This window comes from Synchiropus splendidus, chromosome 4 (assembly GCF_027744825.2).
Source record: "Synchiropus splendidus isolate RoL2022-P1 chromosome 4, RoL_Sspl_1.0, whole genome shotgun sequence".
NCBI lineage: Eukaryota > Metazoa > Chordata > Actinopteri > Syngnathiformes > Callionymidae > Synchiropus > Synchiropus splendidus.
The window spans coordinates 11,456,633-11,471,560 of record NC_071337.1 but is presented as its reverse complement, the minus strand read 5'-3'; the positions used below and the strand labels follow the sequence as shown (position 1 = coordinate 11,471,560).

The 14,928-nt window shown below is 41.0% G+C and overlaps 1 protein-coding gene across 1 annotated transcript in view; it reads left to right on the top strand.

Moving 5' to 3' along the window:
• Positions 1–14,928, top strand: part of gabbr2 (gamma-aminobutyric acid (GABA) B receptor, 2) — a 171,517-nt gene that overhangs the window by 79,730 nt on the left and 76,859 nt on the right. Inside the window, exon 3 of the mRNA XM_053864134.1 lies at positions 10,073–10,243. Coding sequence (XP_053720109.1) covers positions 10,073–10,243 — 171 coding nt within the window. The remainder of the gene's footprint in view (positions 1–10,072; positions 10,244–14,928) is intronic.

Genomic DNA, 14,928 nt, shown 5'->3' with positions numbered 1-14,928 from the left:
CTGCCACTATCGCTATAGGACAGGCACTTTTGATAAGTGACACCGGGATCCCGTAATGTCCAAGGGAATGGTCATATCACACATGGCCACACAACAATTTATCGTCCTTATGAGTTATTGGTTGATAAAAGAAACAGACTGACATGCTTCCGACATGGACGTGAGCCGTCGATCATTGTTCTGGATAATAAATGCCTTAAGGACTTGTTATGAATTGCTTTCATTGCGAGCATTAGCAAACTATCTTAAGCCTCTTCCTCTGTTGTAGACATTTTTGTTAATTTAATTCTATTCAGATATTGATATTGTCCAACTGCGGCAATGCAATCTTGCTTTTAAAGAACAACATATACAAAGGAATTTCCAATCAAAATATCAAAATAATTTTAGTGTGTGTTTTGTGTAGGGTTGTCACAGTACTTAAATTGCAAACTCAGTATTGATGCCCGGGAAGATCTTCGATACCTGAGGGATAAAAAAAAACACAGAGTACTTAAGGCTGAAGCGTTTATAGAAGAACACACATTTGAGTCACCTTAGCGAGTTGAAGGCTGCTAGCTAACCATCGGCTTTACATAACAAAACAACCAGCGTTCATTGAGCAGCAAGCTAAGCACAACTGGCGTGGATGACTGTGGAACACTAGCCATCGAAACAGCCAACTTACATATGAGAGATTAAAATCATTTATCAGCTTACTACAAAAAGGTAAATTCGTCATGAAGAAGATGGTGCAACTGTCTGCTGCTACGCGGCACTTGTGTTGAAGCCATGGTAAATTAGCATTGTATCCGCTAACAGCATTTGAGCTTTGATACATTTCAGAGTATTGATATTTTTGACAACCTTAATGTGGAGTAGTGCTTTTGTCAACAAGATCTATCATGAGGAAAACGTGACCAAACGAAAATGCTTTACGTGACGATAATTATATCGAAAAAAATATATAGAAAAACTGGACGAAATTTGGTGAGATAAAAACCTTGTTGAAATTAATCTTCGAGACAAGAGGGCCATTTCTTTTTTATGTCGTCAGTTACATCTCATTTGTGGTGCTGCCGACACACGCTAATGCTCTCCACCCGTGACATTATTTAGCTTCAGAAACAAGCCGATGCCCTCGGCTACAAGCTAGCTGTTGCTAGCTGTTAGCTCTTAAGGTTAAATGGTTAATTTGGCCGACAAAAGTCTAAATGAAGAACAGTGCATCATACCAAATCTATAAAAACAACACATTCTCACTTCTAAATCGTGAATTGGAGCAGATTCCCCGTGGAATTTGGCATCCCAGAGTGACCACGAAGTCGACCTTCCATGATGCATATGAGGCACATTTCGCCTTTGACGGCAGCCTGACGCCACGTCTAGCATGTTGTTGTTTCCCTCATCAAAATAAGTCTCTTATCATGGCTTCTTTTTCCACCACTATCTTCGACATCTTGTTCAACCTACTACAAATCCACTTGTCGCTAAAGAGAAGTCAGATCAAAGTGTGCGAGGGCAACAATAAAAGAGGAAACGTGTGGGTGTCATATCCACGCACGATGATGGAAATTCTGCCAGTGACTAAGTGAAAGCCTTTGTTTTTAACAGAAGCAATTCCAGAGCGGATCATGCGTGACTGACTCTCCCCGCTGAGCAATCCAGGTGTTGAATGTGGGCACTCTGACTCGGTAATGAGCACACAATCAATTTCTCAGACCATGAACGCTGAATTTAAACATTACAGTCCATTCACACAGGTTAAAAGATTCTTTTTATTCCTTCCGTTCAAACGTATTATTGTTTTTAATTCCGCAGTCTAACAAGCATTTGCTAGATAATCTCCCCCCGTCACTGATGGCAGATGCAGATGTGAGAACGACACGTCCTGAGAAAAGTCCACTGCAACAAGGTTTGAACGATTGACCTGTGAGATAAGACTGATGAGGTGGGCTGCGGCGCCGAGCGATCATGCGTAAATGGAACAGCATTGAGCAAAGCGGTGTGGGTGCATGCCTGTGTTTGAACATGTTTAGCATTATGTGTAGCATGAGTGACATGTGAGATCAGCAGCTACAGCAGGCCATAAACTGCCTGTGGGAGGTGACAGCCACATCACCCACCTGTCTGTCTTGATCTGACACTTCAGCTGCACAACACTAGTCCGATGGAATCTGTGATACGATAAAGAAAAATAACATGTTTGTGTGACATGTGTGCATCACAAGCCATTTCCTTTGAGCTGTAGGTTCATAACCCTGACTGGTCAGCCCATCTTCATCTCTGCATTTGATGTGGTTGGTTTGATTTGGTTGTGTTTAGTTCTTAAGTGTAGAAAACAGAGACAACTATCACACTCTGTGTATTTTATATTTTATGGGCAGTTAAAGTGCTGCAAAATAAAGGAGGGGGAGCGTCCTACATGTTGTGTTCAAGGTAGATTTTTGAACCGGGATTGAACCGCAGCTTAAGTGATTTGCCCACACTCATGTGCACAGTGCTCGAAACTTGGAAAAAAACAAAAAAATAAAACACTAAGACAGAACCCACCTCTACCAATGAGCTCATTCCACTTGATTTTTAACAACTCATCCTACTAGCAAGTCAATAAAAAAACTTCCATGATTTCAGAGTCATGTTGTGACCACACTTCGGTGTGAGAACCGCAAATGACCACCAAACTTCAAACATTCGACATTCATTTCTATCCACCTGATGAAAGATCAAGACATTAGTGTGGACAGTTAGGTGCTCGGAATTACAATTGGAGTCAGAGACTTGACTTCACTAGTCAAAAACAAAGGCATAATGCTTCACTCCAGAAAGTTTTCTCTTGTGATGTAATAAAGCTCCTCATCGTCCGCAATAAAAAATATTCTCCACAATATTGTGATACATATGTTCCTGCAGGGTGAGGTCTGAAGTTGTTATTGATTCTGCTATCTTTTTTTGAAGCTCTGAAGCACCAGTGCAAGGAAATGTTGACAGGCTTCACTGCTCAGGCTGCAGCACAACAGTGTTCGCCCAAGTAAACGCTGTCAAGTCTCTGCAAAGAGTGGCACTTTGACCTTTTGGGTAATGTGGCCTGTAAGTGGACCGGCAGAACTTGGCATACTCCTCTGAAGAGGACCCACTTATTGATTTTTGCCAAGACCGTCGATGTCAGATTTTGTTTGAATCCCTAATCATGATTTTTTTTGGCTTGATGTGATTTGTGAGGGCGAATGGAATAATATAGCAGCGAGTCGTGGTAGATATCCGTGTTTGTCCCGTACAGCCACCTGAGGCAACTCTTGATGTTTGCTGCTCTTGTGTGGGTTTTCTCCTGGTACATTTGACCTGGAAGTTTGTTTTAAAAGTAAATCTTGTTATTTTGACAGATGTTTGTCGGCTTTATTGCCATCTTAACTACAGCATTCTTTGTGCACAGAGTGTGTACGGATTCAACTTCAATCATAAATGACACAGAATTTGTGTGCAATCTTTAAAAAAACCCCACATGTAATCTCGGTGACTCACTCTTAAAACATATAGAGTGATTTATCACGAGAGCATGCAATAGTTTGTGCCTTTCACAGAAGCAGATTATTGTGTGTCTGTACCAGTTGGGCTGCAATGACTCAGCAATTTCTGGCATTTACACACAATTTCATGGTCAGAAGGACAGAATGCAAATGCATTTATTCAGCACCTGCTATCTGTTTATCAAACCATTTCACATAGAAATTGCGTCTCAAGTGAGTACATTCCGAAGGTACGTGTTGTGTGTATGCATTATGGTGTAAACTCTGGGGCAGCAACTGTAGAGACTTGCAACTTTAAAAAAAAAATCAACAGAGAACATCACTGGTTCATTAAATTGTCCTCCTATTGTTAGTATGATGCCACATATACTGTCTCTGTCTTCGCGCCTCAGTGACAAATGTCATTGTTAGGATGAACGATTGACTTCTATTTTTAATACTGGGTGTTTAGGATGACCACACTTCCTGAAAAATCATACACTCCCCAAAAATAAGGCAGCCATTCCAAATCCTGCCAGGTTGAGTGACAGAAGTGTAACTGCTGCCATAAAAGGCTTATATCTTCTTTGTGTTTTTTTTGTTTGTTTGTTAACAGCTGACTCCAGCATTGTTGGATAATATTGTTTTAATGCCATCCTTACTTTTGTGTGGCGCCAGCTGGCTTCATGCGCTTGTCTCTCTCCAACCTCTCCCTGCTGTAACTAGGACACCTGCAATCTCTGATTCAAATAGCATCTTCAACACCTGCTTTAGATTGCCTCTGTACTCCAACTTCTCCTGGCTTTTTTGTACAAACAAACTTGGGAAATCGGCCCCGAAGTGAGTCACTGTGTCTCAAGTGCTCGCCCACACAAGCTTGACACTGCTGTCTGCAGTCCTGACCTCACCGCTATAGATGGTCTCCACCACAGCGGCACCCTCTTCCTCTCTGTGCAGTTGAAAAGTTAAGACCATGAAAGCCCTGTCTGCAACATGGCTTACCATTTTTTCCAAATAAAACTCTTCTAATACTCTTGTTGTACCGCCCAGTGAGATGATCTAGATTTTGCCCAGGTCACAACATTCTATAATAAAAATCAAAGCTGAATATTTCACTCACAGTTCTTCAGACAAATACATGGTCAGCATACTGCAGTTTTGAGCAAGAGTCGTCTGGAATGTCACAACACAAAGCCTTCTTTTCTTATAAATATTGTATCTATCAATGAATAATTCTACTCATGTTTTGCTCCTTTTCGGCAAAACAGTTCACCATGGTCACTGAAATAAGAGCGTAATGAAAATGGTCAGCCATGTTGCAGCACTTTGTTGTGTACAGCAGTAAAGGGAAGAAAAACATTATACATTAGAGTTTCTCTTTAGAGGAGATGCTACGTGCCCTTCAACACTGGTCTCTCTGGAAGACACAATAGCATACATTACCCAAATTGTTGTTCCATATTGATATTGGATGTAACTGCATTAATGAACATTGTGATATTGATTCCGACCACAGCTGTGATGCCTTTATGTTGACGATTTATGGCGCCAGCCTCTTGTTTATATGTACGGCATGGATTCTTTTACAAGTGTAGTTATGACTACTGTGTATATTTCTTGGCACATTGACAATCTTGTAAAACAACGCTGCTTTATGGAGGTCAGGCTGCCGAATGTCGGATTGAGCTACAATCTTCCACCGTGGAAAAACTACATTTACATTTTGTCTGAAATCTGGCATTTGTAAAGGACATGCAAGAGAATGTGGATCTGGATGTGAAAAGTAGTGGAAATGAAACTGAAGATTTTAAGGCTGGAAGTTTGTGGGGGTTCTATTGTTAAGTTAGTAAATAATAAATAATGTTGATATTAAATCAGTAATAAATAAAAAATGGTTCAAATTATTTGAAGCTCAATTTATTTTCTAAAAAAAATCTAAAACTAACTAACTAAAAAAATCTAACTAATTCCAAGCTAAAGATTCCACAGTCCTGAATAGAGAAGTTATTTGCCTCCATGAGGTTGGAAGACAACCTTGCATTGTCCACAACATTATTCCATACCGTTTTACGAAGGTACCTGCTCCAAACTCATAAAAACAGACATGAAAGATTATTGAATCTTTCAGTACGATCAGGAGTTCACGCAATGGAGCAGGCGTCTCAAACCAGTCACCAATGGGCTGCAGTAGATTCAGGTAGTTCGAAGCACAAGACAGGAGGCGGGACGGGACTTAAATCAGCAGCAAGTAATATGAGGACAAAAGCCAGGTGAGAACAACTGAAAAGAAAATGTCCACATTCAGCTTGAGATCAGGAGCAAACGTTATTTTAAAAAAAAATTGTCGGTTGCTCCATAAAGAGGAAGAGAAGCTGACACACACAGATCACTGAGATTGGCTTCAGCTGTGAACACCAGCCAACTGTCAAAAAACAAGAACAGAAATGGGAAAATTCTGAAGCAAAATAATACGCAGGAAAACAGGATGATGACATCAAGCTGGTTTTCAATTCTTTTAGTAGAGAGAACGTCTCTCCCATTCATTCAGTAATTTCTCAGATTTCCTCTTTCTCACTGTTCTTATCACCCTGCGCCTCTCACCCGCAATTTCCCTCCCTCCTTCCATCTTGGTGCTAATGACTTGTGGATGATGTTGGTGTGGGGTCCAGGGCTTCACCCTGGCTGCCTCCTCTCCAGCTGAGTGCTCCCATCGTGCACCAAATGCCTCTCTTGAATATTGAATAAACCTCAGGACCACCTACCAGCTTCCAGATCAGCAGCGCTACTTTAACCTGGCTGTTACTCCACATGAGATCCCTAAATGGTAACGGCAAAAGTGAGAATAAAAAAGCACCGGTTGTGCTGAAACTACTCCTTGGATTAGTGAAACCTAAAGTTTCACTGCTAGAATCTGCCTCTTTGCCCTTGCGCTAAATCCCCAAATCGTTGCATGGTAATGTGGACTATTGATTTCAAACTGTTTCTACCGCAATAATAAAGCAAAGGTAAGAAATGTCAATGGAACGTCAACTCTCAGCTCTGACTTTGTTTGCTAGTGAGTTGAAACATGATACATCTGACCAGACGGGCTTCCTTCATTGCTCCCATGGCCCTATTCTCTGGTCGTGTGCCTATTGCTGGTGCTGTCAGCAGTGGTCAGGGGTCACTTTGACTGCTCTGTTGCGCCCTATACTCAACAGGCATTAACCTTTTATATGCTGTAGTCAGCTTGATGTCACCACAAGGGGACAACTTTGCCCTAGTCGATGACCTTGTACCAATTCACTGATTTTCCTTTCTTGAAGCGAAACAACTGCCGAGTAGAAACATCTCATTATAGCTCAGCAGAAGCACATGTTGTTTGGTCACCGCCTGTGCGAGACCGACTCTGCCGGGGTATCAACATCTGTGATTCACATCCAGTCCTGACAAAAGTCCCTCTTGGGAAAGAGAAACATTGCCGTTTTGCCAGGAGCCTTTGTGAACCAAGTGATCGCTGCCCATCCTCACGCCTTTAATTACTCCTGGCAAAGTGAGAGGACACCGCTCCACTTGACCGTGCGGCCCAAGTGTGAACACACGTCTCAACCTCCATGTGTGAATCTGACTGTAAGGCTGAGCTCTTACAGAAACCATTACATTTCGGCAAGCCCTCTTTAAAACACTCTTACGTAAGAGCTTCTCTCTGATCCTATTTTCGTCCTCTCCCCTGGAAATGCTTTTCATAGTTGAATAAAAAAAACTGGCCTCCTCTCTAAATAATGCATCCCAGCTTCCTCTTATCTTGACGCTTTTAATAAAGCTCACAAAATGGTGACGTGACTTTTTGACACGATCGGACACCGCTGACTAGTTTGACCACAAAACGGGGACCAAATCATTGGATAAAAAAATGTTAAAAGTTGAGGCCGATTATTTATTTTGTGAAAGTTGATCAACACCAGCAGTGAACAGAATTGAGGGCTACAGGACACATTTTATTTATTTATTTTCTTCAGAAACAAATAATAACATAACCATTACACCAGTGTTCACTAACTGTTTTGGGCATTACAGCTGCTTCTGCGCTACAAATCTAATATATCTGTTTCCAGCTGCTGATGCAGCTAAATCAATGGCACCTCACCCACTACGACTGCAGTGGGGCGTGGAAGATGTGTGTAAATGAGATTAAGGAGGAAGAATGAAGGTGGAGGGAGTAGAGGTAGTGAAAGCAGATGAGCTCAAGAATTTGGGTCAGAGATCAATGGAAGTGAAGAGAGTGCAGGCAGGGAGAAGAAGAAGTGGAGCAGCTACTGTAGAGTGATAGGGAGACGTCATTGGACTGAAGTGAGACAGGCACTGATGTATGGTTCAGAGCCAGTAGCTCTGACACTGAGACAGGAAGCACAGTCTGAAGGAGCAGAGCCGATGATGCTCCGAGTCACTAGGTGTGACCTAGGCTCTTGTGGACAAGTTTGGAGATAAAGGTCAGTTTATATGGACATATGATCAGCAGAAACTGGAAGGAAGTCGACTATTGGGGTTCATGGATGAGGAGGATAGGGTGGATGATCAAGACAGGTCAAGGTGGAGGAGGCTGTGGCAACCTGTGATGACAAACAGGAGAACTACATCCTTCTCTTCCCACCACTGTTGATTCTCCTATCACTACTCTGACTGGTAGCAGTAGACTGGTTGGTACCTCAAATATAATCCTGACTTGTTTTTATGCTGTTTATTTCACTGCTGAAGCTGCTACTGCTGTTGCTACCGTGACTGTTACTATAGTGAAATATAACAATATTTGTTCTACTGCAGGTAATGGTATCCTATTACATTGTATCCTACCAGTACTTTCAGATCTCCTGTTTTCACCACTCCTTCCTCTTCGTACAGTATACATCATCACTCTTCCTTGTGTTACTAATGATGCCTGCCTCCTTTAAGATGATTATTCCTGTGCTCAGACTACCAATGCAGCTATTTATATCAATAAGTATTCATCTTCTGAAATATGCATTTTGGGTTCTGACAGCAAATTAAAATATCAGTATGCTCAACAAACAAGAAATTATTATGCGGCAGTAATTTATTCTCTCCGTAATGAATCCAAAAAGACAAAGTTGTTTTGGGTTCATGTATAATAAATGAGAGAGCTGCAACAGGGCTTCTATAAGCAGCCCTCTATGGCAGCGTTTCTCAAACTGTGGGGCGCACAGACTTTCAAAGGGGGGACCCCAAACACCCACCTTTTTTTTCGTAGTCATAAAAGTGTTTGTGTAGTGTAGTCGAGACCTCCTCAGACAAGACCGAGCCAAGGTGAGACAAAGTCAGAACTAAGTGTTGTTGCTGCAGTGCACAAAGTCATGTACATATACTGTAGCTTCAAGGCTTTGACAGAAAAATAAAGAAATAAATTGCATTAGTTAGCGTAAAGTTTGAGGACACCTGCCTTATGAGATCCAGCACTATAATAAGCTTGACGTGTATTAATTTGTATGACAGTTACATGGCTTTACAGTATATTGAGAGACAGAGATGATAACACCCAAAATGTACCTGTATAAATCCACAAATTATAAGTAAAAAGTATATGAACATAAAGAAGTATTATATATTAAATCCACTTATATCAGATTTAAATAATTTCACTTGTCTGTTGTGACAAGACAAAACAGGTTTTGGCTTCTTTTTGACTTCAAATTTCTTATTTTAATAATGGAGGGATTGGTATAATCACTTTTTAAAAGTCTCTCAGATCCATCTGCCCATGTGGCGGGTGCAAACAGGCTTTGCTTAAATGGAGATGAAAGCAATGCATGGCGAGGCCCTTTGAAGCCTTCTCTAGTCTGGTGTCGATTTTGGATTGAGCTTTAGTTGTCATAAAAAAGTCCTTCATCTTACTCTATTGGTGGTTGTAATCCTTCTGTTGTCAAAGGCACTTTTGTTTGTGTCAAATTAAGGTTGAACCGTGTGGAATCGAGTGAGATCTACAAGTCGAAAGGTGGATTTACATCTCCACATCGCTCTGTTGTCATGGCAGTGCTTTGATCAGAGCTTATAGTTTCACAGCTTGGAGCAATAACAGAGATGTGCAAAGACTGACACAAGGCGCCGTTTGGTCTTTGGTCTCAGTTTGACATGCACTTGTTCTGCGGTACCTTTTGGTGAACTGATGGTACTGTCATCTCGGATTGGATTAAGGGTTGTACTGAGTGTAGTGAAATGAATCTACGGTTTATTTTTACTTTTACTTTACTTTCAAGTGAAGTCATGCTCAAGCATTCCATGTGTATTTTCTGTGTTTACATGCGCTCTGTCAGGCAGCCATTGATAAACAGTCTAGTAAATCATGGTGTGACGTTAAGCACTTTGCATTTGGAAATATTTATTCTAGTTATTCGAAGTCAGCAGGGAGCGCTTCAACTCAACAAGCACTGGATCTACCTCATCTTTAAAGCTGAATTTTGCATTTTGGTTTACTGTATTTTCTAAATTTTATCTTCTATCATCTTCACAGGAGCTTACTTTCTGCAGGCAGTTTCCCATTACTTGCCTTTTGGTTAAACAAAAGCTGACCTGTTTCCTTCTTCCTGTCATTCCAGCTGTCCTTTGCAGCAACAACCCCAGTGCTGGCAGACAAGAAGAAATACCCCAACTTCTTCCGCACCGTCCCGTCCGACAATGCAGTCAACCCTGCTGTGGTGAAGTTCCTGAACTACTACAACTGGAGTCGCGTCGGGACGCTCACGCAGGACGTCCAGAGGTTCTCTGAGGTCAGTTTCACAGCAACATGGAACCACCAAATGTTCACTAACCTATTCAGGGTGCCATCGCTGACAAACTTGAGAACACACCAACATCTGTTGTTAACACACATTATTATTCGTGTAGTGTTCATGTTGTCATGAAGTGTGGCCAGAACTGGAATGAGATGTATCTGGGCAACTTGGGTTTGTTGCTAAATCTCAACACTAGCTTTATTGTTGATGAGACAGGGGCAGCGATGCAAAGTAGCCTACCAGTTATTAATACATATTATGATTCACTGTCTATTACAAACCAAAAAAAGACAAGGTTGTACTTAATTAAAGCTTTTGTGAAAAGTTGAACACCAGAAATAAGGAACTCAGGGTTGAAACAAGGTCAGTTATCAAACACTTGTTAATCTAAGTTTTTCAATTTTTTTTATGTTGTTAATAATTTGCAGTGTAGTGGTTTGTGCTGCTGCTTTGGGGCGGGCTCAAATCTTTCTTTTGGAAACTCTAGGTTTACAGTCCGCACCACACTCCACCACACACCATACAGAGCTTCAAACTGCTGCCAAACTGCCATTTCGGTTTACAGTAATTAATACTCTTCATAACGTAAACATTGAGGGAATAAACTGTGATGTGCTTGGGATAATTGTGCATTAACCAAGTCCAAGGTAGAAGGTTCAATTGATCATGAATTACATTTTTAATAATAATAATAACCCAGCCCGACTCTAAATAGTCCATATGCATGAGCGGTTGTTTGTGTGCCCCCTGTGATGTACAAGTGTGTGCGTCTGCCTCTACTTTTTATTTCCAGTTTGTGGTTTTGTGAGGCAATAGACATCCTGCAAGCTCATATGAAAGTAATGGCAAGGCTGCTCGCGTCTATGCCCAAGGTTTCCATCATGATGCTCCATTAAACTGGTTGGATGTGTGTTTCTAATTCCATAGTCAGTCAGTAAAGATGATGATTGGAGAGTTTGTTCCTTATTTATGCATTGAACTGATAGTGATGTTTGAGTAAACACAGCTTTAAATGTTCATCACCATCCCCTGCTACAGGGATGATGAAGTAATGAGTCTGTCTGACCAGACAGACTCATTACTTCCCGCAGAGAAAATGAGGATGATTGCACAATCATAATAATTAAAATGGAAACTGGGAGAACGCAGAACAGGTGCAGTTGGAAAAGAGTTGCACAGCATAACAGCAGGGGAAATTACTGAAGAAAAACTGCATCCATAGCTCTTGTCCTTCCATTCTTTTATTTAACGGACATGCAAACACAAACACGATGCATGCTAGTGTTTGTCCAAGAGCTTTGGAGACAAAGGTCAGACTCTGGAGATGTTTGGTGAGGGGGTGGAGGTGCTCTCTTTCCTGGACACATCAGTTGCTGTGTATAACCATTAAATACTGACTGCTTTCCCGTGGAACACTGAGCCCAAATAGTTTCTTCTACAGCCTCCATGTTGGTGTGTTTGAGAGAGAATCAGCGGGTCTGAGTCAGAGGACAAATTATGTGATTACAGCTCAGATATGTGTGTGTGTGTGTTCATGAGTGCGTGTGCCTCTACACTCCGCAGTGCACAATCCCTGCTGTCATGGCAACGGTAGCGTCACCAATGTGACATGTAAAATATCATTTCAGAATGTTGCGTGAGGGAAACAGAATGGGTTTCGCATAATTGATTTGCTTTCACTCTGTCGAGTCAAGTTGTATGAACTTTATTTAGTTGAGGTAAACTAAAATCAAGATAGTTTTTGCTGTCTGCATTAAAATGGTCCATGTTTTGCCAAAAAACGACAACTAAACAATTTACCATGTTGTTGGGTTCAGGGGTCACTGGCATTGGATCAACCAAGACATTATTAGAAATAAGAAATACAGTTTTCATTCTGTGAGTAGAAAAAAAAAGTCAAACACCACCTCCATCTTGTGACGTAGCCGGAGGTACCAACTTGTAAACAAGCACATCTGAGTGCTTGGGAGCAGAGGACGTCGCTAGCAATATCAATATATATAGAATTTGATCGATTTGTCTGCAGTGTTTGAGGTACAGTAGCAGATGTTGTTCTAGAATCGATATCTCACACTTATGAGAGGACGAAAGGTCTGACACCAACGTTGGTGATGGACTTTGGTCTGCTCCATAACAGTGCATGGTCATGTAAAAATAAAGATCAAAATGAGCAGTTAAAAATACATGATGTGTGTCGATAAATAGGTAGTTTTTTCTGGGTGGCTTTTGACACGACTGCTTCTCTACTACAAATTTTGGTTTACAGTCCCTTTTGGTTTACGTTGGAAAGCTATTGGTATTGCGGTCAGCTTCACAACTTTCAGGCCAAAAGGTTCATGCACAGGAGCAGAATGATCGCTGCAGTGCAGACAACACCGATGGCTGCCTATTGTCTCAAGGAGCTTCCCTCATTTCTCATGACTCCAGGTTATTTGGAGACAACAGGCTCACCATTACGTCATCCAAAACCCAAGCAACTGGTCGGCATCTCGGGAGCTGACTCACGAATATAGTTCTCGCTTAGTGCAACACTGCACTGACTCTGAAGTCAGACTTTACACTTACTTAGCATTGTAATCCAAAAGAACCAACTTTGTAGACTATATATGATGATGTCATACTGCATATTTATGCATAATCGCATAAATATATGCATAAAAGTTCAGGTCTATTACCTTAATTACCTCTGTGAAACAAACAGATTGCCTCCTGAATGAGTTGCATAGAGTAAGATCGGGGGAACCATCAGAGCTTCGACTTGATAGATGCAATTTTCATTGAGCTTGTGCCAATATCTTTTGAGTGGGTGGCGTCATTGAAATACTCGCCGCGTCTATTCTCCGCTCGTTGACTGAGAGAATACTTTCCCACCCACGCACACACAACTCGCTTTGATGTGTTTGATTTACTTGCTGCTTTTGTAAGCAAAGTCGGGATCTGACTCAAACAATTTCAATCTGATCACGGCACTTTGTTAAGTCAAAAGAAGAAGACGTTTCTCAGCATTTCTGTTTCTATTTTCTCACAATTTAAATAAGAAATACAGTTTTTTTTTTCATTCTTTATATACAAAAAAATCAGTAATTGTTTATATATTCTACCATAAAATATATTGTTATTCTAACAAAGTTCTCATTTGTGGGTCAAACATGCCGCCATCTTGTGACGTCACCATAGGTTGCAAACACTGGGTGCACTGAAGCGGTGGAAGTAGCAGCAAAATAAGCAAATAATGAGGGGTTTGTCAACGGTTTTTGAGGAAGCAGAGCAGGTTCATTTAAGTGAAGGACTGACAACAATGATGACCCTGGTCAGAAGAAGGTCAGAAGTGCAAAACCTAAAACGCGTTTGGGCAGACTGTGGGACTTACCCCGTTTTCTACTGGAGAGTATTGACACCTGCTCTGTTGTAATAGCTTCTCTCTGCTGTTGTGATAGTGTTGGTGTCATTGCTTGCCGTTTGTTTACGTTTGAAAACCGTGGACATTTGCAGTGAGTTTCAACACCCATTTGAGGCAAACTTGCCAGGTAAAATAATCCTGCAAAGCTGCGAAACACGGATGGTTCGCTCTCGTCCCTCATTGTTGAAAGTTGCTCGACCTACTACTTATCATGTTTGACCCACCTGCACATCTCCAGGACATGGAGACGTGCAGGTTGGATCAGAGCCGACCCTTCTCACCCTGGTCATGGACCTCTTCCCTCTGGCAGGAGGCTATGGTCGATCCAGACCAGAACCTCCTGTCACAGGAACAGCTTCTTCCCCTGTGCCGTCAGACTGTTGAATTCATGAACAGCCTTATTTTATTTTATGTCTGCACTTTATTCCAATAAATTTGATTCTGATTCTGTTTCTGAGAAACCTTTTTACCAGTTTTAGGTCATCATCATGTTCAGACTAGATTATATTAAATTATATTCTTTTTTCCATTTATAAACATGCACTTTTATGGTCATACTTTGTCCATTTTGTCGCCATTTTTCAAGTAACTTTTTATTGTATGTTGAGGAATTATCTTTAAATTTATAAATACTATGATGAAGTCCCCTTTATTATTTTTAGTTTTCAATTAATTAATTCAGTTCAATTCAATTCATTCAATTTATTTGTTACGGCACCAATGACATTATAATAAAATATTTTCTGTTCGTTAGTTTAGTTTGCTGGCACTTGTGATGTTCAATAAAAAAAAAAAACATTGAAATTAATGACTAGACAACAGGAAAATAAGAAAATGAGCATAGAAAGTGTGATTAATCTGTTTCACTTGCATCAGTTAACTTGTTTTTTGTCTGTAATTAATTAATCAAAATAAACACAGTGAAGTTCCAGCTCTGGTTTGCACCGTCTGGACAAGATCTGAATTAGGAATATTAAAAAACTATATTATTTATTTACTTGTTTATTTTATACATGATAGTCGTTGAGAATTCTAAAGTTAAAATTGCAGAGTGCTGTCACATCACTCTTCCCTTCGCCTCTCACCAGTTAAGAAATGTTGAGGCGTTGCCTAGGAACTCTGCACGGTAAGTTTAGAAAAAGACGGCACGTGTGTGTGTGTGTGTGTGTGTAGGAATGGTGGGCGTATAAGAAGTCTCACTGCAAATCTCAGTGAGCCCAAATCCCTTTATCGCTCCCCTCCTGAAAGCAGCTCGGGGCTTAGGACGGCAGCAAAACGG